This window comes from Coniophora puteana (genome assembly GCF_000271625.1).
Source record: "Coniophora puteana RWD-64-598 SS2 unplaced genomic scaffold CONPUscaffold_18, whole genome shotgun sequence".
NCBI lineage: Eukaryota > Fungi > Basidiomycota > Agaricomycetes > Boletales > Coniophoraceae > Coniophora > Coniophora puteana.
The window spans coordinates 1,027,470-1,053,608 of NW_006913070.1; the positions used below are offsets into that span (position 1 = coordinate 1,027,470).

General features: G+C 52.7%; 8 protein-coding genes across 8 annotated transcripts; 5 read left to right on the top strand and 3 right to left on the bottom strand.

The window, feature by feature from the left end:
• Window positions 1–3,315: 3,315 nt before the first annotated feature.
• On the top strand, window positions 3,316–5,264 carry CONPUDRAFT_93740 (uncharacterized protein; the record flags this gene model as incomplete). Its single annotated transcript, XM_007776893.1, has 5 exons — window positions 3,316–3,380; window positions 3,537–3,841; window positions 3,892–4,331; window positions 4,685–4,784; window positions 4,855–5,264. 5 exons carry the CDS (start codon window positions 3,316–3,318, stop codon window positions 5,262–5,264), a joined length of 1,320 nt encoding a protein of 439 aa, XP_007775083.1.
• A 196-nt stretch (window positions 5,265–5,460) lies between these two features.
• Window positions 5,461–7,707, bottom strand: CONPUDRAFT_159799 (uncharacterized protein; the record flags this gene model as incomplete). The annotated part of the gene is made up of 21 exons (XM_007776894.1): window positions 5,461–5,493; window positions 5,545–5,789; window positions 5,865–5,922; window positions 5,974–6,001; window positions 6,054–6,113; window positions 6,176–6,282; window positions 6,340–6,379; window positions 6,434–6,461; window positions 6,513–6,537; window positions 6,592–6,632; window positions 6,685–6,710; window positions 6,761–6,786; window positions 6,839–6,856; window positions 6,937–6,946; window positions 7,003–7,046; window positions 7,104–7,129; window positions 7,186–7,214; window positions 7,267–7,280; window positions 7,348–7,426; window positions 7,490–7,523; window positions 7,581–7,707. The coding sequence occupies 21 exons, from the start codon at window positions 7,705–7,707 to the stop codon at window positions 5,461–5,463; spliced, it is 1,098 nt and encodes a 365-aa protein (XP_007775084.1).
• Window positions 7,708–8,758: 1,051 nt separating this feature from the next.
• On the top strand, window positions 8,759–11,288 carry CONPUDRAFT_85705 (uncharacterized protein). The gene is made up of 17 exons (XM_007776895.1): window positions 8,759–8,821; window positions 8,894–8,961; window positions 9,028–9,408; window positions 9,484–9,493; window positions 9,544–9,563; window positions 9,625–9,657; window positions 9,712–9,811; window positions 9,867–9,895; window positions 9,945–9,975; window positions 10,040–10,072; window positions 10,128–10,204; window positions 10,257–10,311; window positions 10,386–10,487; window positions 10,560–10,670; window positions 10,721–10,761; window positions 10,812–10,837; window positions 10,902–11,288. Exons 3-17 carry the CDS (start codon window positions 9,352–9,354, stop codon window positions 11,191–11,193), a joined length of 1,017 nt encoding a protein of 338 aa, XP_007775085.1. The 5' UTR covers window positions 8,759–8,821; window positions 8,894–8,961; window positions 9,028–9,351; the 3' UTR covers window positions 11,194–11,288.
• Window positions 11,289–11,604: 316 nt separating this feature from the next.
• Window positions 11,605–12,822, bottom strand: CONPUDRAFT_77814 (uncharacterized protein; the record flags this gene model as incomplete). Its single annotated transcript, XM_007776896.1, has 1 exon — window positions 11,605–12,822. One exon carries the CDS (start codon window positions 12,820–12,822, stop codon window positions 11,605–11,607), a length of 1,218 nt encoding a protein of 405 aa, XP_007775086.1.
• A 240-nt stretch (window positions 12,823–13,062) lies between these two features.
• CONPUDRAFT_132643 (uncharacterized protein) lies at window positions 13,063–14,188 on the top strand. Its single transcript, XM_007776897.1, has 4 exons — window positions 13,063–13,104; window positions 13,159–13,242; window positions 13,310–13,481; window positions 13,551–14,188. The coding sequence occupies exons 1-4, from the start codon at window positions 13,087–13,089 to the stop codon at window positions 14,132–14,134; spliced, it is 858 nt and encodes a 285-aa protein (XP_007775087.1). The 5' UTR covers window positions 13,063–13,086; the 3' UTR covers window positions 14,135–14,188.
• Window positions 14,189–14,253: 65 nt separating this feature from the next.
• CONPUDRAFT_169897 (uncharacterized protein) lies at window positions 14,254–14,865 on the bottom strand. The gene is made up of 2 exons (XM_007776898.1): window positions 14,380–14,865; window positions 14,254–14,317 (listed from the first exon to the last, which is right to left on the bottom strand). The coding sequence occupies exon 1, from the start codon at window positions 14,834–14,836 to the stop codon at window positions 14,402–14,404; it is 435 nt and encodes a 144-aa protein (XP_007775088.1). The 5' UTR covers window positions 14,837–14,865; the 3' UTR covers window positions 14,254–14,317; window positions 14,380–14,401.
• A 2,386-nt stretch (window positions 14,866–17,251) lies between these two features.
• Window positions 17,252–22,983, top strand: CONPUDRAFT_140363 (uncharacterized protein). The gene is made up of 13 exons (XM_007776899.1): window positions 17,252–18,509; window positions 18,567–18,660; window positions 18,726–18,871; window positions 18,924–19,054; window positions 19,104–19,242; window positions 19,297–20,120; window positions 20,174–20,651; window positions 20,704–20,809; window positions 20,860–21,024; window positions 21,079–21,840; window positions 21,901–22,183; window positions 22,236–22,429; window positions 22,482–22,983. The coding sequence occupies exons 1-13, from the start codon at window positions 17,424–17,426 to the stop codon at window positions 22,787–22,789; spliced, it is 4,716 nt and encodes a 1,571-aa protein (XP_007775089.1). The 5' UTR covers window positions 17,252–17,423; the 3' UTR covers window positions 22,790–22,983.
• A 208-nt stretch (window positions 22,984–23,191) lies between these two features.
• On the top strand, window positions 23,192–24,792 carry CONPUDRAFT_132648 (uncharacterized protein). The gene is made up of 6 exons (XM_007776900.1): window positions 23,192–23,435; window positions 23,497–23,676; window positions 23,733–23,785; window positions 23,857–23,938; window positions 23,997–24,082; window positions 24,135–24,792. The coding sequence occupies exons 1-6, from the start codon at window positions 23,225–23,227 to the stop codon at window positions 24,732–24,734; spliced, it is 1,212 nt and encodes a 403-aa protein (XP_007775090.1). The 5' UTR covers window positions 23,192–23,224; the 3' UTR covers window positions 24,735–24,792.
• The last annotated feature ends 1,347 nt before the right edge of the window (window positions 24,793–26,139 follow it).

A 26,139-nucleotide genomic window follows, 5' to 3' on the forward strand; every position in this document is an offset into this window, starting at 1 on the left:
GACGTATCCCGCCATTCGGGTCGTCTGCGCGCATACCCAATCCCAGGTCAGATGAATTCGATCAAATGATGATGGGTAAAGTCGGAGTACAATCTATCAATAGGTATACGGTGAAGCAGGTACAATGCGGTTTTGTCCGGATACAACGTAGCTTGACGGCAGTTGATAGGTTGCTGATCACTTGGATCATTGTGAACTCCGTTTTTGTAGGACGCTGTGACACTAATGACTAACTGGCATTTTTAAAAGATGGCAGGTCATACATGTCTATTTTTGGGCCGTGTCAATCTCACGATGTGCTGGCTCCGTATAATCTTGCTATGTTTCAACAGCTAGATCGCGAAGTCAGAACCGTTGTGAGCATCTAGTTCATACTCACGCACGAGGGTACGTTCGCAAGTAAATCATTTCAAACCTGGTAAAGGTTTTTACACGAGCATATGGGCATTATTGATGAGAGGCTGAAGGGCCTTCCTCGACTCACATTGGCTGCAACTGAATTGAAAGGGCTCTGAGCTTTGGTATTGCTCTATTGCACTCTGAGCTAGACTTCGAGAATTGGACCATGCTAATTGGAGAATAGGCTTCTTTGACATATTAGCCAACATTACTGAACAGGCTAAACTAGCTGGAATTGACGTTGTGATTCTAGCGTAGGCTGTTTCAAAGGATGAGCCAGAGCATAGATTAAAGATAGAACAACGACATAGGAGGATCTGCGCCACAAAGTTCGTCACAATTGAGGAAGACGGGATGCGCGAAGTCAGAAGAGGAGCGCGGACTCCCACCGGCAGCAATGCCGTGAACTGCTTCTGGGCCCTAAGACCATGCCAAGCACATCCCACCATGTCAGTGTGAATGCGAACTCGCCCGCGCAGCAGACGTACTGTAGCTGGCCTCCGTAGAGATGACGACGAATCACTGTTCGGGTCCAGCCCCGAGGGGCGACGTCGGACCGGACTTCTCATTCTCTCTCCATGTATCCGTTATTAATCAGATATAACAAGGTTTCAAATCTCACAGCATCTTTGGACTGTTCACGCACATGTGAGATACTTAGAGGCAGATAAAACAATGTGCTTAAACTTACATTGTCTATTAGTCTCACTGATAAGCCTAAACGTTCTATGTCAGGGGTACATCTATGGGGATAAGGTACAGGCGTACTGACAGAACAACAAAGTTCGCATGCCCCACATACTTGTATACAGTCAGTAAGCTCGCCCGCAACTCCCTGTGTAGATATGATGAATTGCGTTCGCATGTCGGAGTCATTACAGAGTGGTCGACACCCCTATTTCACCTGTGTCAACGCGCAGGAGATCCTCCTGTGATCGATTGGCAGAACGAGACTGTAAATCCCTATGATCACCCTAATGGGCAATTAAGTGAGCCCATAGCCTCTTACAACGGCGGCCATCCACCGTTTCCCTAAGACACCGCCATGCCAGAATATGTGCCGCGGAAGACGCGGAAGGCTAATATAAGTGGATGGAACGTGGAGGTAGGGCCAATGGTCGCCGGAGGATTGGGACCTACACAGCGGATCGCGACCACGCACCCCATAAGACAGCTTCGTACTAGCGTTTCACCTCGAAGGAAGAGAAGGTTCAAACCTGATATAAGTGAGCGAAGCCTCCTTTGAGATAGTGAATGACAGAATGACGTGATATACATAGCACGCGTGGAAACGAGATAGATCGACTTGCTCGGGCCCCGTGGTCCAACGAAGGGAGCCGGAATGGCGAGATACAAATTGTTAAAACAAATCTCGTGCCACGAGAGAAAGAAGCATGGTTTCTTCAGCGAAGAAGACCATGCTAATGGAGCCGGCTTTACTCGACCGCGGCTTGTCTCCAATCAAAGAAGGCGAAGGTAATAGCGCAATGGCTGGTGCTTCTATGTAGGGAGAGTGGGAGCGAGCTGACCATAGGGTGGGATGAGGCAGACATTTTTTGTGCTTACAAACCTGGAATCGCCTGGATGTAATCTTCAGTGATATTTCAGCCGACGAAAAGATAATAATCTCGCTGGCAGCTATTTGTTTGATTGACGCTGTTATGAATACCTGCGTTAAAAAGCATGCGACGATGGGCACAAACCTGTGCATTGTGGGTGATTGCCAGATGCACGTATCTGTCAGACCCTACCACCGAGGCGACATGATAAGTTAAGCCTATCCGCGCGGTGTTGGTACACCATTTGAACATCTGTGCGAAGTGATGAACAAAACATCGCGGCTAACTGGATAACGTCTTACCGTTGAGCTCACGAGATATACAGGGAATTTCATCGCTGGTGGAAATGACACCATTGCCTTCCGTTACTCCGCGAGACGTTGAAAGAAGTCCCAGATAGTCCCTGGAAGGCATCGATCCGGTTGCTCGGAAGCATAACATCTGCAGATCCCCATCGGTGGGAGTGCATGGGACGGAGACGTGCTCCAGAGTTGTGGCGAGTGAGATTTACGTCCCATAGCAACACTTCTTCGAATGAAAATATCTTCAGCGTTTACTCAGCGGCCGTACAACGAGGCCGCCGATACTTGACGGCCCTTCAGCGACGCATCGCGGCCTTCCATTCTTTATCCCTGAGAAACAATAGCAGAGGGCCGCTCAGCAAGCAGAAACGTATGAGGGAGGAAACTTGCGAATCGCCACGATCAACGCACACATGTCTCCGCCATGACACATTGCATATATGGCTTGAGATGCATTCGAATTTCAAGAGAAACGATAGGATAAGGAGATTATGCCTCTAAGTACACCAGGCTATGGACTTTGAACGTTGAACAGAGGAGTATGGGAATGAGGGCGTTCATGCAAGCAAAATGCGGGTCCGATTTTTTCGGACTCTGTGGCTGACTCCGTATTACCAAATCAGGTTATGTCGCAAATTCTCGCGTCGTTTTCCCCGTTTTCCCGGACTCCCTGAACACCACCGCTCGAACACCTTGCCTCCACTAGCTTTGCAAACACCATATCCAACGCAACACCTTTCAGAAATGGTTATAACAAAGACGACAGGAGAATGTCTACGCGTGAATGGCGTCTCCTCAGGAAAGAAATGTGGTGAGGATATGAAGTGACGTACCTGCGGCGAGTGAATCTGGTTTCTAACCTTGTTGCTTAGCTGGGCCGCATCCGAATAGGCGATTGAACCAAAATGTTGCGCAGCGTCCCTCGTCAAGGTAGATAGGGGCGGGTAAAGGCGAGACTCACCCTTTGGTAAGAATATTGGCCAAACATATCTGGGCCTTTACACCTGTTCGAGTTGGAGGAGGCTTGTGATCATGACTAGGCAGGTCATCTCATCATGGCGCAGTCGAGGAACGAAATGGTGGTGACCACGAGTAAAGCGGTGTTGGCGAGGTGTGACAGGTATGACATCATTCCGAGTCCGCCATAAAACTCCTGTCTCCTAACTCGCGAACTCCACCTCCTTTGGCAAACGACAACCATGACTTCCACTGTAATCCCCCCTACTCTCCCCGACCTTTCCTCTCCCGGGACTCCTGCAAACGAATGGGCATCCAGGACCAATTCCATGCTGGGCTCGACTCAGCAAGTCCACTCGGCAGGCTCGAATGTCTCTACTCCAGGCGCCGAATTTCCTGGATCGTACCCCAAGGACCGCGACGAACATGTTACTTCCTCGACGACATCCGGTTCCAACAAGTTCACGAATCCCGATGGAAGTCCCGTTGGCGCCGAATATGTCCAGAGCGCGAAGCAGTACATACCCGATCAGGTGGAGCACGGGATAGAAACAGCTGGCCAAACGGCTGCTGCGTACCTACCTATCCCTCAAGGTGTGAGGGACACTGTTTCTGCTTACTGGAGTGAGTTTTGTACCACGTCAACTAGGATGAATACCGTTGACCGTCTACAGAGCCCGGTCAGGCCGGCGGAGCCGAAGCCCAAGGCAACGGCACATCCCTTCCCAGTACCGAGCATGAGGGTGCTAATCATTCAGAACATCTTTCCTCTGGCGGAGGTGCGCTCCCAGGCTCAGTCGACGAGCGAGGTGTCGCCGTCGTGCCCGATGATCGTGCCGGTACCGACGGCCGCGGATCGGCGACCCAGGGCAAACGCACTTCACTTCCCAGTACCGAACTAGAGGGCGCTCAGCCTTCAGACCATCTCTCCGCTGGCGTAGGAGCACTCCCTGGGTCGATCAAGGAACACAACGTCGCTGTGTTGCCTGAGGAACGTAGGATCAAGGATGGTCCCAAGGTTCCGATCGGCATCGGCTCTCTTCCTGGATCCAGAGACGAGTCAAGTGTCGCCCTTCTTCCCGATGAAAGGGCAGCCGGTCAAGCTCGTGAACCGGTGAGTGTGCCTGTGGTCCTTTCTTGGAGCATCCCTCTCGTCGGAAGCTTGTGGTGATCTTCTAGACGTTCGCATTCCATCTGATGGCTTGCGCGTCTGATGGCAGTGGGGTGCGGGGTAGGTCTACCACGCTGGAGTTACCCAGCCATACAGTAGCCCCGCCCGCCCATGCGGTATCGAATCGGAGGCGTTTTAAGGCCAAGCCTTTCTGACCTCTGAATGCGATCAGCGGGCCATCCCGACGATATGAATGTTCGCGGGATAAGTCGTTCCGAAGTGCCGCGCCTACTTGCTATCTCTCCTGTTTTCTCCGCAGAGTACCAAGATGTCTGACGTCATCCTCCCGACTGTAGACGACAGAAGCGTCCAAGGCTACCGAGCCCTTGGCTCCCGCCAAGCCCCAACCCGCAGAGAGGAGCGCTGCCGGCGTCGCTGCAGCGGACACTGGCACAGGTATACAGCTCATATCCTACCCTATAAGTGCGAAGACGAGTTCTGATCATGTTGTCAACTCGTCATCTAGCTCCGAAGACCCTTCCTGATATTCCCGATAGCGCATCCCCCCATCCGACATCGGCGAAGCCGCAGACCACCACCGCGAAAGCTATGTCGGCTCCGAATCAGGACACCGATTACCACCCTGCAAACCTACACCCACCGCCTACCGGTCCTGGCGTCGACGAGCCCGTGAACCCGGCCGGATCCACGGGCGCGGACGAGAATGGGCCATCATCTTCCAGCGTCGGGGCTGAAGATAGGAAGTCAGAGGAGTCCACACGCAGTGGGAGTAAGACATCATCAGGGGAATCGCAGCACAGGAGAAGTGGCTTCATGACGAAGGTCAAGAATGAGATGAAGATTATCTCGGGCAAGATTAGCGGTAACGATGGGAAGGTGGAGGAGGGAAAGAAGGCAAAAGCGGGTGAGGTGTAAGCGCAAGACGATGGTATTCTCGCTGCCCTTGACTTGACTCGCTTGTCCACAAACTAGTAGTGATGGTTTTGGCCCGTTTCACTCATTTACTATACTTATCATACACGCAGCTCAATTGTATCATACGAGAACGTTTATCGGACGTGTCCCATGTATCCCTCTAGGTAAAATCAATGAATCTGATCTAGTCCGACTCTCAAACAGCATCCACCGAGTCGAGCGGTAGCACCTATTCTGAAGTTCATCCTCATCGCGCATCCTATCACATTCGAGGACTCACCTGGCTGCTCTGATAGGTTCTATGGCTGCCATTGGCACTAGCGTTTGGCTCGCTGCCTCTTTGGCTTGGCAGCCCGAGAACGAGGTTACTGGATTGTTGTCCATCACTCCTCCGTGAATGTGGGCAGGGTCCCGCTTCCGACAGGTTGACCGCGTTCACGAGCGAACTTGGTGTTCGCCCGCCGTCAAAGCGCTTTCGTATGGCGTCTCGGCTATTCAACGATACCAGGAAGGAGTTGGCCCAGACTGGACAGGTGGACGTCAAGTCAGCATCTGATGGCAAGGATGAATGCTAACCGCCGACTTCGAAAGGATACGCACTCTTCCCGATGACAAAGTCAGCGGTAACCCACCACAAACTACTTCTCCACCCGAGAAACTGGCTTGCGCTAAGTATATAAGTGAGATAGACGTGCTCAAATCAACCTACAAGGGCCGTTTCTATGACTGATACGATCCTTGGGCGCATTGTTAGCTGCACGACATCGAGCGATCACGGTGAAAACTTACGTGACCAGAACGCAACGATTGATGGCGTATACGATGAGCAATCTTACGACTTCTCGCACTCTGTCGCGGTTGGATTACCATCACTTCAGCACGCTCGTGCCAGATAATAGATGCATACTTACCCATTCGCTCCACTCTTCCGATTATGCCGAAGCAAAGCACAGAGCGCACCCGCAACGAGAACTTCAGAGAGAATGTTGAAGAATGTGAAAGGTAGCATCGCGCCGAGCTAGGAGAATATCACCACTTTAAAGAGAGAGCGCAGGTCTACCAATACGGTACTCACTGTCACGTCGTCAACCTCATGAGCTTCAGCTTGAAAGAACCTCAACATGAACATGAGAATCATCCTTTTGTGGGAGTTTTGTTGAAGAACATACATGAGGACCACGAATTCTAATCCGAAAGCTAAGACGGACATTCAATACATGTGGTACCCAGCTTGGGAGCGTGACTCACCGAGATGGCCAAGCACAGCTACGGTCTATACGATATTCTCGTAGGAGGGTATGTCGACTATACGATTTTAAAGACTTACCATGGCAAGCAATAGCCAGTATCGAGCTTTCGTCCTTGCGACTAGAGCAAGTGAACGTTCGATTGAAGTACTCGAGATTGGAGTTAGACTTACAGTAGAAGATTCGCATCATAAACCATCTAGGCATCGTAAGGTTTCAGAATGCAGTGATATTGGAGGTCACGCTCACATTTGGATGACGACAGCCAATGATAACTAGCAAAGTCAGATCGGGTATATGGCGACCTCCAGAGTCGAGTCAACCTACATTCATCAAGATCGATGACTAGAAGGCATGTGATAATATAACACATCAGCATCAATAGGCGGTGTTTGATGCCCAGAGGCTCAGGTTGACCCACTTACGGGAAGCGACCTAGGGATCACAAGTGAGAAATGATTGGGAGTTAAAGTGGAGCAAAAACCTCTCACCAAAGTGCGATTTCGAGCCCGGAAATGACGAAACGACTCGAGACCTAGAGGATGGCGAGCATGAATCGTCAAGGCGGGGGGCAAGTAGTTTGATCACAGACCAGATTGAAGTACAGCCAGTGACCCACTAGACACGCCAATGTTCAGAGCGTTGAACATGCTTAAAAGATATTGTTTTCTTACTGAAGGCGACATGCAAAGTGTCCAGCAACCTATAGATCGCAGAATGAGACAGCTAGGAGCTTAAACAAGCGAAAAACACACCAAACAGTTGCTACCTGCGTATATACCCAGCATATACCCATGCAGTCAAGGACGCTGCCTGTGCGAGTGAGGGAAACTAACCAGGGACTTCACGTAAAGAGGATCTTGCGGATACTTCAAGTAGTACATCGTAGTCTGGAGGAGCGTGACGCCGTACAACCTGAGATAGATTGAGGTTAGTGAGCTTTTTGGGAGCGCCAATGGATCAAAATACATGACTTACGCCGCCGCCGCCGTCCCGCCAATGTACGCAGCCCCTATTGAACGAGATTTATGAAGCTGCGTGAAAAAGGTTAAAAGCCATAACGACTTACCTAGAGTATTACCAATGTCTACGCTCTGCATCTCCGGGCTGGCGCTGACGATGACGATGCGGAGAAGAGAGAGAGAGGGAAGAGAGAAAAGAATCTGTCCATGTGCCTGTGCCTTCAGCCGCATCATCGCTAAGCGGCAATGATAGAGCGTTGCTCATAGAAACCCTACCAAAGGCGCGTTGTGCGCCTCCCACCGTTGTCGAACCAGTGCACTCAAAGTGCACTCCGAGGAATGAAAACCTGTCAGCCGCACAGAAGCTCTATGCCAGTTAACCACATGCGTGTCTTGACCCTCCGCGACGAGCGTGTCGATGACCTGCTACTGCCTAAAGTTGGCGACTGGAGATGGGTTGCAATTGAGTTGGTTGTCCCAGGAAGCTGAGTGCCGCTGATGTGCGCGCCAGGGAGACCGAGATCGTGAGAGAAGGACCACGCGACACGAGGGTAGACGAGGGTGCCGGCGGCAGCGCCGAGTAGCACCGAGACAGTCAACCAGGACACCTTCGGTTCGCCTCCATCCAATCATTACTTAGGCACTATCTAGGTTCAGCAGGGTTCAGCATGCATCACTCGCGGTTGGGCGTTGAGCCCTTGAAGGGTAAGTGCACCCTTTGGTCTTGCACGAAGCTAGCGATAATCTGCATACCGAACAGATAAACTGGCAAACCGCATCAACTTGGTGAAGGTTTTTTTCTTACTTCTGTCAGCCACAGTTAAGGTTCATCCTTCCGATGCGAACCAAGGAGTTTGGACACCATTTTAGCGATTAGAGCACCGTCCTGATCAATGTGCGCTCTCCCTAGCGTTCCAACGGGTGAAATGTTTTGGACAGACGCGAGTAGCGGTATTAAAGGTGCGGAATATTTGCTGGTCCCTTGACATCTTAAACCATGTAAGCCTCGGCGTTTTTTATCTCATCGTGACCTTTTCCAAGAATTCGTCGCTTGCACAGTCGAGGCCTGGAATGATCAACGAAGACAATGTACAGAGGCCGGCGAGCGCGATCATGAACGCGAGGGAGTCATCAATGCATCACCCGCTGATAGCGGAAGGTCCGAGTCGGACACACCGAATGAGACCGAATGTAAAACTCCTTCTCCGAACATCCGCAACCTCTTTCGCATCAAACCGATGCTTGGCAGCGCTGACTTTAGACAGTTTTGCTTTCCCCAGAGTGAGGCACGTCATATGCCTCGATTGGCTCATCAAACTAACAAAGAGGCATTGTATATGATGAATCTGTAAGCACCCGAGTTACTACCGACGCAATGGGAGGTTATGACTAACTCATGCGGGATAACTGTTTGCCCCAGGCACTGCCCCCCACGATACGACCAATGCCAACAAGTTCCGGGAGTCGTAGTCGGTGCAGCCCAAATTTGTGAGCTTGAATGTCTTGACACAACACTTGGAACAAACCTGATTGGCGCTGAACGATGATTTGAGTCTGATCTCGCATCTTCTCCCAGCCGTCGGCTCTGGACATGATCATGACATGATCTTCAGGAACCGCGGGAAAATTGACAGCTGTCCGATCGAACGGAGGCCTGCGGAGGTCGGTTGAAGGCCCGGTTGGCCCATAATGCCGCTGAACCAGATGGCAACGACATAAATAACACGCCTCTGGCATCAGCGTTCAACGCTGGATCCACTTGAGGCCGACTCAACTCCCTTGACGCCCCTCCATTTCCTTGCCTTCGCCTGATTACTCGCTTCGAGCTCATCTTCATCAATAGGGTGTCTGACACGACAATTTGCCGAATCAGAGGGGATGGAGAAGGCATACGAGGAGCTGGTGTACTTTGCAGACGGGAATAAGCTGGTCAACGTAAGCAGACCGTTTCATGTTATCCTCCCCGACAGTCTGTGCATCCCATTGTGCTGATGCATTGTGGGCATCTAGTACTTTGAAGGTACGCTCAAGTGACGCGTTACCGTAGTACGTGTACTTATGACGCTCAAGTGTCCATTACAGCATTATTCGTGAGTGCATTCGACTTGTAGGTCTCTTTAAGCTCTCTAATCCATATTTCCGTATGTATAGCTATACGACTACTTCCTCAACCTGGGAGACGAGGTGGGCGCGCACTACATCCTTTCTTCCTTCATATTCGCTCAGCAATACTTTCAGATCCAATACATCTGGAGCCGACGCGGATGGGGCATGGGAAAGAGCCTATATATCATGGCTCGGTACATCAATTTTGCTATTATTCCCATCACGCTCGCAGGTGCGTTAGTGCAGTCGTATGACGACACATTTCCTGATGCGTCTTTCGAGATAAGACCAACTTGATTTCCCAACCCCAGAGAAAGTGCGTCATACATCAAACCTTTTGAATGGGGCGCTAACATTGGCCTCAGGCTTGTGCACCCTTGTTCTACGCAAGCACAGGTAGGGTTATCGTGTGGTCCTGAGGCACGGGATGATGCATTCACGTTTAACAATATCACTCTAGCAACACAGGCTTTTGCCATCACAGTGTCGCAGTGTGCGTGATTCGCTCATTTGTTTCGGCTCGCTAATCTGACGTGGACGTATCATAGGTCTATTCAGTCTGCGGAACTATGCAATGTGGAACGGAAAGCGCGCTGCAATGATACTCTCTATCGTCAATCTTGTGGTAAGTGTGCTCGTTCGTGAACAAGTTATTCAATTCTCATCGGTCATGATAGACTTCCCTCCTTATCGTAAGCGTACTATTAGCCACATATATGCCTTCTATAACGTGTAAGTCCAGCCCGTAAGTGGCTTCTCCACAGATCGTAACTAATACTGATATTCCATCTCGTCCCACACGTTAGTTGGACCATCGCCTATCCCAGCAATCTCTGGTTGCTTCAAGACTGGGGGAAACAATCAGGGGCTGTCTGGCACGTTTGTTGTTATCATTGCCAACGAAGCGAGTAAGTTGGGTGTTTTGAACTACTTTACTCCGTCCAGTTCTCCCAACTTTCAGCGACGCTAACACCTTGTAGTTCTTTTAGGGTCAATCCTGGTTAGGCTGCGGCAACAGACTCAGTCGATGCAGAGCCACCTACTCGAGACGCTCATGCGTGATGGGGTCCTGTACTGCGCCGTGATCTTTAGTACGTAACTGACATTCCTTGTACCCTATCGCGTGCTGACCAGAACCTAGTATTGTCTGTGATTAACGCTGCAGTTGAATTCAGTGTGCCTGTGAGTATCGAGCTCCTTTATGATATGCGTCGGCTAACGCCGAGTCCTAGATCGCGTATATTGAAACGACTGAAATGTGAGTTACGTTTTGTTTGTAGCTTCGGTCATCAACTTGAGCTATAACGTTATGCTACCTGTAGGTTTCAGTCTGTGTTACAAACGGTCCTCGCCACCAACATGCAGCTACACCTCTGTCGAGTTCACGAGACTACTTCGTCCCGCGGGGCACCCAGCGAACGGCTCAGCACCATGCAATTCTCTGACAGGGGCGGCAACCACACAGGTCCGGCCAAGATGAATGGTGACAACGTGGTCATCATTGAGCCGACCGACGGAGCTCTGTCGACGGACTGGTCGAATTATGATCCACACACTACCGGGATCGAAGGCTGCGTGGAAATGTTTGAGATGGGGGGGATGAAGCGGAGTTGACTGGTTGGAGACGTTTGCGATGTGGGGCTTGGGCAAATCGTGACATATACCCTTCAATTGATTCCAGATTTGTGTCTAGTGTCATCGGCAATCCATCCGTATCGTGATTATTTGCTGTCTCAGCCGTTATACACCATATAAATGTACCCTGGTGCTATGGAGCGACAACAACTGCCATATATGGCGGCCTTTCTGGGTACAGGTTGGTCCAAATCTTGTGTGAAGACCAGAGAAAACAAGCGTATAGCGACATTACAAAAGATTAAAGTCGGTAGAAGAGGCCGAAACGTTTGATCCCTTCTGTGAATATCAAACGTGTTTATATCATGATATACATTTAAATGAAGTAAACGACGCAGAATTGGAGCAGTTTCTTGATACAGAATACGACGCTGGGTTGTAAATTTCGGTCTACAATATTCCGGTGAGTGTGATATATCGGCGGAAGCTCTCTGTGTCTCGATCTAAATCGTGGCTCACATATGGCCTGTACCAGTTAGCCATCCAATCAAACCATAGCCTTGTTTTGAAGAATGCGTAGGTGACTTCCGCACGATCTACGCCAAACGCGTTGAGAATGACGCGAAGAACTCTGCTTCGAGAAGTCTCTTTATCAATGTCCGAGTCCGATGGTATAGTGGCCGTTGACGTGATTAGGGATAAGGTGTTAAGCCGCACTTGCGAGCGATCGGCGAAGTCTTCCATGGGTTGGAGATCAGCCGGCGTGAGGTTGGATATGTCTATCACCAGATGCTTCAGTGCAGGAAGTGTAATCGTCCCAAGGTATCCAAAAGCGGTGGATTCAGGCTTCACGATGATACAGTTAACCACGAGAGACTTCAGCGCGAAGTGGGTGGTAAGATTGACGTCATGAGTTGGTGTTGAGCATAGCCTGAGGACCGGGGTGAGGATAAGGAGCTCTTCCAGGTCTGGAAAGTTGGAACAGAGTTTCTGAGCGTCCCAATAGAAGAGATCACCGTCCATTTGAACGATAAGAGAACGCAAGCCGCGCCATCCTGTTTTAACGAGCCTCTCGGCTTCAGTGCTGAGATTGAACTTGATATAGAGATGGGTAAGATTGGGGAAAGTAGAAGGCATATCTTCTATCCAGTAATCGCCCTCCTCACAGATAATCTTCAGCCTTTGAAGGCGCTTGAAGCGCTGCAGCCAGGACGCTACTTCCCCATATCCTTCCCAAACGGTAATGTCTACCCCGAGGAATCGATCGTGAAAGGAATCAAGCCGGCCTTGACTACATAGAGAAACAAGTTTCTCAAAGGAGCGCTCAATCAACGTTGAGAAGTATGTCTCACAGACTAAGAAGCTAGAGGAAAAATTTGATCTAGAAAGGAGCTCTATAAGCTCAGAGAAATCCTGTGTTTGCGCATGACGCCTGCTGAAGTAGATCAGACCCCATAGCTCTGGAATCGATAAAGCGATGCTTCTCCATTCGCGACAAACTTGAGCGACATTGAGAGATAGTCTACAGCCTCCTCTGAAGTCACAGTTAGGTATTGCCACACGGGCTGAGATAGCAGCCGAACGGAGGAAGATGTCGCAGAGGATCTCAACCGGAATCGCTCCTACGGGACATCGTCCCCCTCGAACAGCCCCCAGTGCGGTAGCCATATCGCGATAGTAGCTGCTGAAGTCTGCGGACGGTTTGGCCGATGCTACCTACTGTATGTCAGTGTATAGCCTTGCCAAAGAGCAAGTGGTACGTACAAAAAGCTTTGATCTCGGATATGACTCGAAGTATGACACAGGTGAATATTACCGTGCCGCAACTGGCCATGGCCCCTATGGATGAAAGCGCCTCGTTTGCGTAACGTTTTCCCACGGCCTATTTCTCGCTCTCCCTTGCCGGCTGGAGTGTGCCTCCCCCGTCACCAAATGTTCCGGATAGTAGCTGTAAGTTATAGTTTATCTAAAGCACGTTCATCGCTCTCACTATGTTTTTCTCAGTCTAGAAGGTCTGCGGCATTGGCGGCTGCCAGCGTCGCGGGCGTTACGCTCGCTGACGTCGATACCGGAAAACCGCGGGAGAAGGTGCGCTGAACATCCCGATGACCTTACGCTGCCCTTCGGACGTGCTGACTCGGTCTTTTATCGCCAGCTCTCGATTTATCCCAGCCCAACACCCGAGATCCTTCTTCTCGACACGCCGTCGGTCCTCGAGACTCGCATTGGGGAAGTGCGCCGGAACGTGACGGATGCGTATAACAATGGGTACAACCAGGTGCAGGGCCTCGTATCGCGTTGGATTGGCGTCGAGCAAGCTGTGGAATGTACGTCTCCGCCTCTTTCCTACCTCGATTGCACGCTCTCTTGTTTCTAACGGAGTACATGCTACCCAGCCCGCATAAAATCCTTCCGCGACCCCACCGAACCCCTCACACCCTCCATCCTCTATGTCGGTATCGCAACCCTCACCGGCTCCATCCTCGCGCGCTCGCGTTCCCTCCCCGTCCGCGTCGCGCTCCCACCAACGCTATTCGTCGCATCCCTCATGCACTTCCTACCCAAGACGGCTGCCAACGTGGGCGAGTACGCCGAGGAGCTCGAAGAGCGGTTCGTCCCCGCGTTCGGGCACTTCCGGCGCACGGGCGTCGCGCACTCGCGCATGGGTTGGGAGCAGCTCAAGGACAGGACTGCTTCGGGCCGGGAGTCCTTGAGTCGCAGCGTGAGCGGTGTTATTGGGCAAGTGCAGGCGGGCACGGGCTTGAAGCTGCAAGAGGCGATGGGTTATGCGCAGGAGAAGGTGGAGCAGGCCAAAGAGCAGGCCAAGGTGGGCGCTGGCGAGCTTGTCACGGCTAAGGACCAGCTGAAGGAGCAGGCGAATGTGCAAACGGAGGAACTCAAGAAGGCAGCGGAAAAGGAGATTGGCAAGGTAGGGAGGGAGGGTCCCCCCAACGGGTTAGAAGGCTCGAAGAAGGTATAGAACAACTGGACTATGTTTAGACCTTAGACATAATGATTATCCGTCATATTTCTCCCTCGTGTCTCGTCATAATCACTGCCCGCTTATTGCATAATGCTCTGCAGTGGCATAAGATTATTAGAGAATCATTACAGCCTGGGATGGTAGTGGTAAAAGTAGCGTAGACTTGCTCGAAGGCCTCTACTATCCAATTGAGCTGACTTTGAGCCAGGATATCATCGGAAGAGTTGAAGGCGAAAACTTACAAGCGAATAAAGTTGACACCCCTCACTTCTTTGCTGGTGCATCGTCCTCAGCCTTCGCTTCCTCATGGATGTCCGACCAGCTATCTACGTCCAGCTCCTTTCCGAAACGCCTCTTGAAGCGGCCCATACGCCCAGTACCCGCCTCCTCCTCCTCTTCGACGCCAGTACGTCCGCCCATCATACGCGCCGTGGCGGACCAGAGGGGGTTGTTCGACGTGTCACGCGTGAGGGTGATGACAGAGCGCGGAGAAGTGGTCCAGTGGGTGAAAGAGGAGCCGTCCGAGCGGTAGACGAGCTGAGGAAAGTGGGGTACGACGGGGTTGGGGAGTTTGCGCGAGCGCATAGCGCGGATGTGTGAGCGACCATACGGTGTTGTGGTCTTGGTGCGCACACTTGTGTAAATAGGCGTGGAGAGGGCCTTGGATATTGGCTGCGTTTTGGACAGACGAGCGAGCATGACGAGATGGATAGTCTGAGAGTGTCACGGTCTTTGGGAAGAGGAGAGTTTAACGGATGTAACGTGGGAAATTGGCTGGCGCGCCGATGCGCGTCTCCTCCTGTCTTCTCCTTTTCGTCACGGTTCTTGCCCTTCATATAAGAGTCAGTCAGCTGGTCGCTGCACTAAGTGCTTATCCGATATTTTTTTCTACGTATGCTATCAAAATGGGCGAAATATTTCTCTTCAGCACTCCGTCCGACCCCAGTGACAGCCGTTCGTCCTTTCGGCACTTTATATCACACTGTCCTTCGTACTGAACGGCAGGGGTACACACTACAAAGAACATGCTGCGCAGGCTAGTCGCTCTATGTCAAACTTGAAACGATCCGGCCGATGATAAACGTCGCAGCTTTGATAACAACGAGTTTTCATTCAACCTCAACGAGGGCGACGTCTCATTATTCATCGAATCAGATCACGATGCTGTTTGCTTGGGTTTCGAGCTCATTCCTTCCTCTGACGACAGGCCATCAATGAAGCTCAATTGCTGGGCGTATGTGGAGCGAGCTGACGACCTCTTTACCTCACTCATTGAGGTTCTGGCCACTGCCTCTGTAACCTCTGTGATGATCAGCGGATGTTCATGCTCCTTGGACTGGCCCGACTTTGCACGACGTCTTCCATCATCTCCCCCCCCCCCCCCCCCCTCCAAACATTTGAGCTGGTCAACACCAGTCGCGAAGGTAGTCAGTCGGTCTTTTCGTCTTTACAACCCCGAGATGGAAAACTCCCGGCGCCGGATATGCGAAAGTAGCTGTGGAAAGGACATGGAAGCACTGAGGAACTGCATTGTTGCTCGTCGTGCGTTTGTGTGTCGAATCGAAAGGGTTGAACGTGGTGAAAACTGCGATCTTGAGGCACACGAAGTTGGCTGGTTCGAAGAGCTTGGGCTAGAGGTGGATTGGATGCCGTACTCGCTCGGGTGAACGGCAGTGGTGGTACGTTGTCAGCGCGGTTCGATTGGAAGATGTAAAAATCTGACTTTTCCTGTAATTTAAATGCTGCACGCTCTAAGGTTAAGATCTCTAGTGAGGATGGCTCTAGTGCATCATAGTATGAGCAAACCCGTTCCGTTAACTGTTGCCAGCGACGTTGTTGACAGGGGCTAATTATCACACCAATAAATACCCAATTGTACTCTCTTGAGCGCTGTACAGATACATTTTGATGAAAGCACAGCTAACGTCGCGCGCGTTATTCTTTGATAATTCGGCGAGATAGACGAGCTGGTTGTTACACGCCAAGGGACAAACACTGGGGGAAGGCTGATTCTCGAACGCTGCAAATATGATCTGACTCGGTGTAGCCATAGGGGAGCGGCACAGCATGAAACCATACGTGCCCATATACTGGCATGACACGTCGCCAATTCCTTTTGTACTACGAACACAGTACATTCTCCAACTACAATGCGTTGATCCTACTAGCATCTAGACTCAAAGTCCTGAGCCGATGACAGAAGTTTGGAACAATGCATTCATCGAAGGAAGACTCGGACCTAGAAACTAGAAACCAGGCGAACAGCGATAGGCCTTCGCCTGGCATTGACAATAAGCTTGGGCATTTTGCAATGGAAGAAACCGGAGCATCGCTATTCGTTTCCAAGTTGGTGGTGCGGCGCTAGCGGAGGTACCGAGGCAGCTGTTTATATCTGCACTGGCACTGCCGCTGGGAAGCTCGATTGGTGATTAGAGCGAGTTAGGAGCTGTGATTAGCTGTAGACAAAGAACATTCTCGACTAGACCTTAAGAGCAGTACGCAGTGTCAAAAATGGAGGTTGACTCAACGACGTCAGTATTAGCCGCCGGTAGGTACTTTGCAAATTGGTGCCAAGTTGCCGGCGGCAGTACCTGGGGGTATGAGGACATGCCAACGAGAGGTTTGCTCCTCGTCTTCGACCACCATTTCGCCACCGAAAGCGAGCAGCCTCGTCAACCAGCGGATCCGTACGTGCACGCATCCGTGACTGGGCACTCGATCGCGAGCGAGGGTCGAATTCCACCGCGGATCTTCCTCTTGGGAGGACCGCGGGTGTGACGGCGGCAACTCCAGCGACTCCGGAAAGGGAAGGGCATACACGTCGTCGGTGTGGACGGGTCACAGTTTGAGTAACGAGGTGTGCAGCCTCTTTCATCTCATATAAACCTCGCCCTCCTTCGGCGATTCCCATCTATAACATTAACGCCCACCACGATCAGCCACCATCATGGCTTCACCTCCAAATCCCTTCACCCGAACTTCATCAGGCTTGTCCCCAGCCCATTCATCCTCTTCAGACTCCACCGTTCGCATCTCATCACCACTCAACCCATCACCACACTCTCATTCTTCATCTCCTTCACCCCGCACTACTCCTTCGCGCACCCCGATCCCCTTGCCCCAATCTTACGATCACCCCACCTTCTCCAGCATCCCGCCGCCATCGTTACCGCTCAGCACCCACAGCTCTCCAGGCCAGTCATTTCTCAGTCTCCCGGAGACGGCGAGCAGGGGACGGCATACATCGCTCGATCTGGGTCGAGGACGCGGCAGATCTGGATCCCCGATGAGCGCAAGCTTGACACCCGTCCACTCGCGCACGCCATCACATGACCCCACCCGTTCCCGCTCCCGCGCCCAGTCCCCTATACGTGCCCGCCGGGATTCTCCCTTGCCATCTCCCCCTCGCAATCCGTACCATGTACCCGGCGACGCGACGCCCCCAAATGCGCCCCCGCGGTCCTGGTGGAACAAGCGCAAGCCTCAAGACGACTGGGCCACCTCCGACCCGAACGCAGCGAACCCGCACATGGTCGAAGATGGAGAGGATGAAGAGGATGAAGAAGGCGGAGACGATGGAGGAGCGGGCGACAGCGCTGTGGGAGGACCAAACTGGTCTGCTGCGTATGCCGCTGGTGCGTCTTCCTGCGCTCAGCGTGAAGCCGAGGTGCACGATATACTCGGTGATTCGCCTCCCATGACCCGCAGCCCGCGCACGAAGCATCGCGCGCTGTCCATTGAGAAAGTCGACGCGATTAGCGCCCCTGCTGCTGTACGCAGCATCTCCGAACCACAGCCGCCACCTTCAACCTCCAGCACCTCTGTCAAGTTCCCCGGTGGGACACCCCCGATGGTCGCGAAGGATCTTCCTGCGCTGCCGCGTGGCAAGTCTGCGCCTCAAACAGGCATTCTCTCCGCCCTCGGAGTTGGACTGGAAGAGAAGGAGCACGAGGAACGCAAGGTCAATAGCTTCTTCGGCAAGGGCAACGCTTTGTCCTCGGTCAAAGCCTCGGCGTCACCCAGCAAGGCACCTTCCTCCCTCGGATCGGTTACCTCAGTGCGAAGGAAAGCACGGAACAGCACGGGCAGCGGCAGCATCTCGTCTGCGGTATCAAAATTATATAACCCGTTCTCCCGACGCCAAACAGACAAGAATGGACCTGGGAGTCACACATCGCCAGCTCGCCCATCTCTTGCCAACGACCCGCCTGCTCAAACACAAGGTGACGAGAAGGGGAAGAAGCCAGAGCCTCCGGAGCGTCAGGAGTCTTCGACGTCCTCGGCGAGTCGTCCGCGCGCGGGATCATGGGCCGGTATGGGTCAACACCATGTCAAGAAGGAGGACAAGGAGGCACGCAAGCGTACCAAGCAGGTGAGCTCGCATATTGCATCCAATCGTGGGCGCCACTGCTGACTTTGTCCATCTCAGCATGTTTCTGTTGCCATCAACTCCATCCTCAACCCTGAGGAAATCGAGCAGCAGGCACCCCGTGTGGGTAAGAGACTGAGGATAAAAAACACTGGTGAGCGATAGTTTAGTTTCGTTGGGCTGGTGTCACAAACTAACATCGCACGAATGAATCTTTAGTCGTACATGCGGGACACGTCGCAGCACCCATTGCCAAAGAGGCGTTGAATGTGGCGATCGATGTCACCAGATTTGTACCCGTCCTTGGACTCGAAGAGGCAGCCCGGACGTTACTTAGTATCTGGGAGGCTATGGAGCAGGTCGATGTAAGTCCCTGTTTGACTGAGAGCGGAGAAGTGTGGTTAATGGGACGTACAGACCAATCGCCTCGCGTGCCTGAGACTCATCGAACGATGCGCGACCATCCTGTATTCTGTCAGGATCGAGGTCGACGAAGCTGGTAGTGCTGTCGGCGACGAGCTCGAGGGCCCTCTCGGCAGACTTGTAGCGTAAGTCGCCGCCGTTCATGCTCGGTGTCCTCGCTGATGGCGTTCATAGAGCCTTGCACGAGATCCATGCGTTTCTTCTGCGGCAGGTAAACCGCCCATTTATCAAGCGTTATCTCAAGCGCGACGAGATTCTGCGTGAGATTACTGCTTGTGATCGTGCACTCACCGATGTCGTGGGTATGTTTGGAGTGAGTCGTATCTGCCTTTTAGTCGTAGAATGATGTTCATTCACGTACACATAGGTTTCGATCCAAATCCGTGTCTTGCGCCAAGTCCAAGAAGTCACGGCAGAGCAACGACGAAACTGGGCCGTGCTCAGCCAGACGGCTATGGTGGGCGGCAACAGGCTCGGGCTCACTGGCGTCGACCAGCCGCCAGCGACGGGCAGTGGTGCATCGCCACCCCCTATTTACTCATCGTTAGGGCCACCCTCTGGGCACGCATCGCCTGGAGGGAGCTCCGCCCACCTGACACCTACACCTTCGCATCCCAACCTCGAAGAATCCGTGTCAACGCTAAGGCCACCAACCCTGCCTTACGTCCAGAGCAGCACGTCGACGGACACCGCGGTCACGGCCATTCCGCCACGCCCAGACTACATCCGGCAGCTCACCGAGCTGCATCATCACCAGAACGCGGAGGACCACGTGCGTGACGAGGAGGCGCTACGTGTGCTCCTCCGAGCTGCGATCGGGTCGCACAGCGATGAGGAGATGATGCGCATGATGCAGATCGGCAAGGGCGAGATTCCAGAGGCGGTGCGCACGCTCCGGCGCGCGCTGGAGTTGCAGGAGCCCGAGGCGGGTGGAGGGTCGCCTAGCAGCGAGCCGGGCTGGATCGATGAGTCTGAGCCCGTGCCTGAGATTGGCGGGGCAGCGAAGAAGTATGCGCGACATGGGGTGTCGAATCGCAGAGACACGCTCGATCGGGAGTTTTTGGAGAGTGGGATTGACGCGATGACGAGGTTGAGTGCGAGGCCGGGGTTCATCAAGGACGCGTCGAACATCGGGGTGTCGGAGGATGATGCGCCCGCTCCTTGGGATTTGCCCAGTTGGACAATTACCCGGTGAGCGCTGCCGTTCCTTCCTTCAGTTTGTCGTAAAGGCTGACGTCTTGTAGCTGGGAAGTCGACCGTATCAGCAAAATTGGTGTCGGGTTCTTCTCTGACGTTTACCTCGGTCGTTGGCGCGAGCACCATGTTGCCATCAAGGTTCTCGGCCCGACTGTCCCGCGCTCGCTCTTCGTCAGGGAGGTCTCGATCTGGCGAGAGCTTCGCCATCCCAACGTGCTCCGGCTGTACGGCGCAAGCAGTGCCGCTGGCGAGAAACCGTGGTTCATCGTTAGCCACTACTGTAACGGCGGGAGCCTTGTCAAGTGGCTGAAGCTCGCCAAGGACCGGGAGCTCGATGCGACGAGGAGCGGTACGGGTAGCGAACTCTTGAGGCAGGCGAGTCCGAGACAGAGGGAGAAGAGGCGGGTCGCGAGTGTTGGGGACTCTTTAGTCTCGCCCGAAGTCGATGTCATTCGCTGCATGCATCAAGTTGCAAAGGGGATGGAGTACCTCCATTCGAAGGGAGTTTTCCACGGCGATCTCAAGGTGCGTAGCGGATAGTATGCATGTCTGTCTACGATTGCTCATGGCACTGCAGGCTGCTAATGTACTCGTTGACGAGAGTGGGCGCTGCGTTATCTCTGACTTTGGTCAGAGCGAGCTCAAGTCGGAAGCGTACCGCTTGAGCGGGACGGCCCTGCCGCGTATGTACTATATTGTTGTTTCATCTTCATGTTAGCTAATGAGTTGATAGACGGTACTCTGCGTTGGCAAGCCCCCGAGCTCGTTGACGGGGATAACAGGCTCAAGCCCGAAATCGATGTCTACGCGTTCGCTATCTCGTGTATTGAGATTCTTGGTATGGGCGACCTCCCTTGGTCACTTCTTGATGACACCACTGTGGCTCACTTGATCTTTGGTAAGTGTATCCTAAGTGTGCCCGTGTATATATAACTAACGTCTATGAATATAGACAACGATAGGCGACCGCCCTTCCCTCATCATAAGCAGAGCACTGAAGCTCTGAGGATGTTAATCACTCGCTGCTGGGCTCGCGATCCTGCATTACGGCCACCTTTTTCGGACATCGCTACTGAACTCAAGCGGCTTCGTCGTCCTGTGGATGAAGGAAGTCCTCATCCGCCCAAGGACGCGGATGCGTGGGCTGAGCCTGGCCTGCACCGCATTGTATTTCCGTCGCCCGATCCCCGACCAACGACTGGTCTCCCCGTTGTCGAGTCAGCCATCACGCCGCCGCAACAGACGGTGCCGCTTGATGACTCGGACGTGTATGAAACAGCGAGCTCGCATATGGCGAGCGACGGGAGAGACTCGAGGTCGTCTCGAGATATGACAATGTCGCCTGTCTCGGATTCGAGCGCCAGTCAAGGGCCACCCGAGCCGTTCAAACCGATCGGCGCGCCGCATCGGCATCATACTGGCCACAGTCACGAGGGCCAGGTCGACTTTCCTGTGCCCGTTATCTATACGCCGTCGAGGCAGTCATCGATGCCTGGGGACGATTCGGAGTCTGGGAGTGGGACGTCGTCCCTGTTCAGCTCAAGCCCGCCTGCGAGTCTGAAGAATCTGCCTAGTCCGACAGTGGCGGGATCCGCTGCGGACGAGTATGCTGGGTATACATCGCCGCCGCTGTTGGATGATCGGCAGAAGCTGTTGCGAGACGAGAGGAGATATCGACTGCTCGCGAGACATACGCACGAGTTCAACCATACCTGTGAGTCGCACACGTCATTTCGTGGATTCAGCGTCTAACATAAGCTTCGTTTTACGCTAGTGACACTTCCCTTGTGGTCGCCCTCGCATATCGCGCTTGGGTCCGTCGGATACTTGTCCAAGCCTTCCGGCGAATTCGTCGTCTTGTTCAACGCGTTAGACCCCGTGAAGACATCGGACGGAGTGCTCAGCGGGATGCCGCGGCTCCAGGGATACGGGGACGTCAAGGAGGGAAAGCAGCGGCAGGACAAGCGCAACGCTGCTCAACGTACTTTTTTGGATGCTATCCCTCGCTCGCTCGCCGGGCTCCTGACATTCAAGGACAAGGGAGACGGGTCGTATTCGTGAGTATTTGTTTCGATCATGTTTATCTTTCTTTCTGACATATTCCTGCAGGGAAAGTGTCAGCCGACGCTATTCGTTCCCTTTGAGAGCCGGTACGAAAGCTGCGTACGTCTTCGCCGAGTCGACGATGTATCGCTTCATCGAAAACCTCGACGCACCCAAGAGCTGGTTCAAGGCGAACGTGGATACCATAATGAAACAGTATGCTTCGAGCCATCTTATCCAAAAGGAGGACGTCTTCCTTGGTCAGTCACTCGTATTTCATGATGTTTACGTTCGCTCATCGCTGGGCTTTAGTTGTCGGCACGCTCGATGCCCCTGACTACGCTCTGTTCGTGAGCCATGCTCACCCCGACGGACACGCCCACTTCAACGTCTACGCGAATCCGCGAGTGGGGCAGTCTTGGGGCACGTTTACGACCGACGCCGAGACCTCCGCTGCTGAGGAGGGGCCTTCGTACCAGGAAGAGATACCCGAACGTGCTCTGTTCGCGAGCAAGGTCTCGGACACTACGTCGGGCACTCCTCCGACGAGTCGCTGGGACACCCTCTTGCTTGGGCGACTACGCTTTAAGCCCGACGTTGATGAGCCGACGTCGCTATAAATTTGTGCATACGCGCTTGGATGGAAACATCTCTCGGAACGGACACAGTTCATTTACCCAGTCATCATTATATCCAGTATTTACCGAGCAACTCAGTCTGCATTGACGTTCTTTACCTCGTATTTCGTTTCTTGTAGTTCATTAGCATGTGTAGCCTAGGTAGCGAGTAAATGAAGAGGAAGCCTTGGAGGGTCCACCGCGGTTGGTGATACTGTCATGTGTTTTCGGTCATGTCCTCCCTCGCGCGCCGGTTCCGTGTCGCGATCATACCGGTCATTAACGTTATTGGGGACACGCAACATCCTCACGAACCGATATGATGGGGATTACTAGCGCTCTTAACGACCTCGCCGGACTTTACACCTCTACCACGTACGCCGACATACCCAGGTGCTCCGGACACGACACCCCCGACGCTCCCGCTCACCCGCCATCATGCCGACCAACTCCATTGAGGGCGCGCTTGCCAAAGTCCGTCGCGCGTCCGACTTCCGTCCCATCATCGCGTCTCTACTACGCGCAATACCCCAAGTCCCTCAAGGCATCGCGAGAAGACCGACCTCAAACGTATTTCTCCGCCTCGCCAAGTACCTCACGGTCATAATCTTCCTCGTCAACCTCAAGTCGCTGCCTTTCGGATGGCACAGTGCGTCTAGTCCAATTACATTTCCTATTACTTTCTTATCTATTCCCTCCAACCTATCAAGTCCGTATCTTCCTACCGGTGTTCCAGAAGCGATTCGAGTACCTCGCACTTCGCACGCGTCTCGCTGTCAAGTTCTCTTCGAAAGCCGAGACTATTCGTAGTCTCTCCAACTGGGCGGAGGGCCAATGTCCCGTGGGCCGAAGTCCGTTCGAATTCAAGACTGTATGGAAGTCTTTTGCGAGTGCGTCGTCTTGCTAGCTGTTCTTGCTAGTATACAGTTGACACTCGCCTCGGCAGCACTGGACGAGGGAGACTTCTATATGCATCTTAGTAACTCGAGCTACGCAAAGGTACGTCTCGCATTGTCATGCAGTCCTTCGCTCGTGCTCACGGTACCCTGTCCTTGCTGTGGTGCTGACAGATCCTCGACGCTGGGCGATTCGTAGTCGCTATGAAGGCGTTCTTCTCGTTCGCGCGCTGCGGTGGATGGATAGCTCTTGGATGTGCGTTCACAGTGCTTCTCGAAGTGTTATTCTTTTCGCTGATACTCTTTCCTCTCAGCCACCCACTTTCACTTCATCCGCGAGATACCAATGCTTTCTCGGTATGAGGTGCGCAGCAACATCGGGGCCTGGGACCACAAATGGGTGCGGTGCACTGAATGTCTTTCATCCTTCGTAGCTAACTGTCGCACTGCAGATGTACATGGTCTCGCGCTTCGTATCTCGAACGCCACCTGGCAAGAAAAAGACCTTGAATCCTGCGATTTCGACCGAAGCAACCACTCCCGCCGTGAGCGCCACCCCTCGCGTAGCCGTGAGCCATCCGTCCAACTCCGACGGGATCAACTCGCCAGGCGCCAACGATCACGGATCTGCTTCAAACCCTGAACAGGTCGCGGCTCTCCTCGCGGCCAGGGCGGGAGACGATCTCGAAGACGGCATGACGCTTCACTGCGTCTCCGTCTCGTGGATATGCTTCAAGCACGGCCGTATCACGGTCCCTCCGCCGGTTCTACTTGCATGCGAGGGCTTCAGCCGCAGTTCGCCGAGTGGGGCAGCTTACTCGCCATCGAACCCACCCCCTCACATGGACCGCGTACTCGCTCTCCGCGCGCCGACGCATGGAGGGAGCCCGAAGGCGTTCGTAAAGTTCCAGAGTGGCGGGTGGAGAGATGTCCCCGAGGGCGAGAGGTGGTGGGAGGATGCCCTTGGTGGGGAAGTCGAGGCGCTGCGTGTGCAGAATCTGAAGCTTCTGGACGACTTGAGGCACGGGATGGAAGGCGCTCGTCAATGCTAAGTTTTAGATATATAGACCAGGGTGTAATACCATTAGAATAATACAGCTTGGTTTTATTGCGCACGCTACAATACGCTGGACCCCTTTCCTGCATCTCTTGTCATGGACACTGTCGCACTGGCTTCGCGAATCGGCACGTTTGGGTAATAAGTTTGAAGGTGACAAAGCCTCATGCCTCACCGCCTCTTCAATGCACCGGCCCACCGTGTGTTGGAATTCAGTGGACGAGGAGTGGGAGAGAACGCTAGCAAACACGTAGCGAACTCGATTCGAAGGTGTCGGGTATAACACTGGGTACAATTTACCATTTTGTCCTGATCAAAACAAGATCAAATTGTGATCAAAATTACATGTTTTCTGCTGATATTGCCATTAACAATACATGAACATTACTCTGAGATTTGGTAAAGGTTTATTTCTTTTCAAAATACTGACAAAACATGACTAACTGCTCTTATTTTGCTAACGTTGATATATTTAAGATAGTCATGGTACTGTATATTGCATAACTATGGCAATATTTATTATACTGCCCTGACTGAAAATATCATATTAGCAGCATATTGACATTATTGAATTACTAGCAAATTAGGGTGGTAGCTTGCCCGACGAGCGAAGCGAGGAGGGTAAGCGTAATGAGAAGAGGAGTTGAAACTTGGTCAACAGGCTGGGGATTTCCCCCAGCAACCTGTTTCGTATATATACTCTTCAGGACCAAAATAGTTTCAAGGTGGAGTACCATCGGATGTCTGTGGAGAGGCGGGAGACGCCTCTACGGGTGCATCCAAATGACATCATTGTATAGGAATAGATGTTAGTAAGTGTTTCAGCTATACTTAGCATGCTTGATGACTGATGTGAATGCCGAGGCCGATGCGATCGCATCGGGATTACCTTAAATGATATAATTGTCCCACAGTGGGAAAATAACCTATAAATAGGTGTTTCATGTAAAAATACCTGAAACTTCTCACGCCCTAAGAATAGTCAGTTCCACGTGACTAATAAGCGCTCGGGATTAGCTGGGCGTCTATCTCCTACGTTCTAATAATCTTATACCGCTCGTAAGGGCTAATCTGGACGGTCGCCTGGTCGCCGGATGGTTTCTAGGGAGCTGGAGACCCTGATTTCTGCACACAGCAGGGTAAACCATATCCAAATATGGTAACTTTAAAATCCCAGCCCAATCGGGTAATTTTTATTGGCGACCATGGGCGACCGCTCAGCCATCTATGGTCGCCGGCCAGTGCTGGGTGGTGAACCTTCTGGGAAGGGAAGTGGCTGTATAAGGCAAGTGTGATGACTAATGGAGCCAAACTAGGGTATCAACAGCCACATACATGTTAGTCATCCATCTGTACAGCCACTGGATAGTGCCAATCACCCATCAGCAGTCGCCGGACAC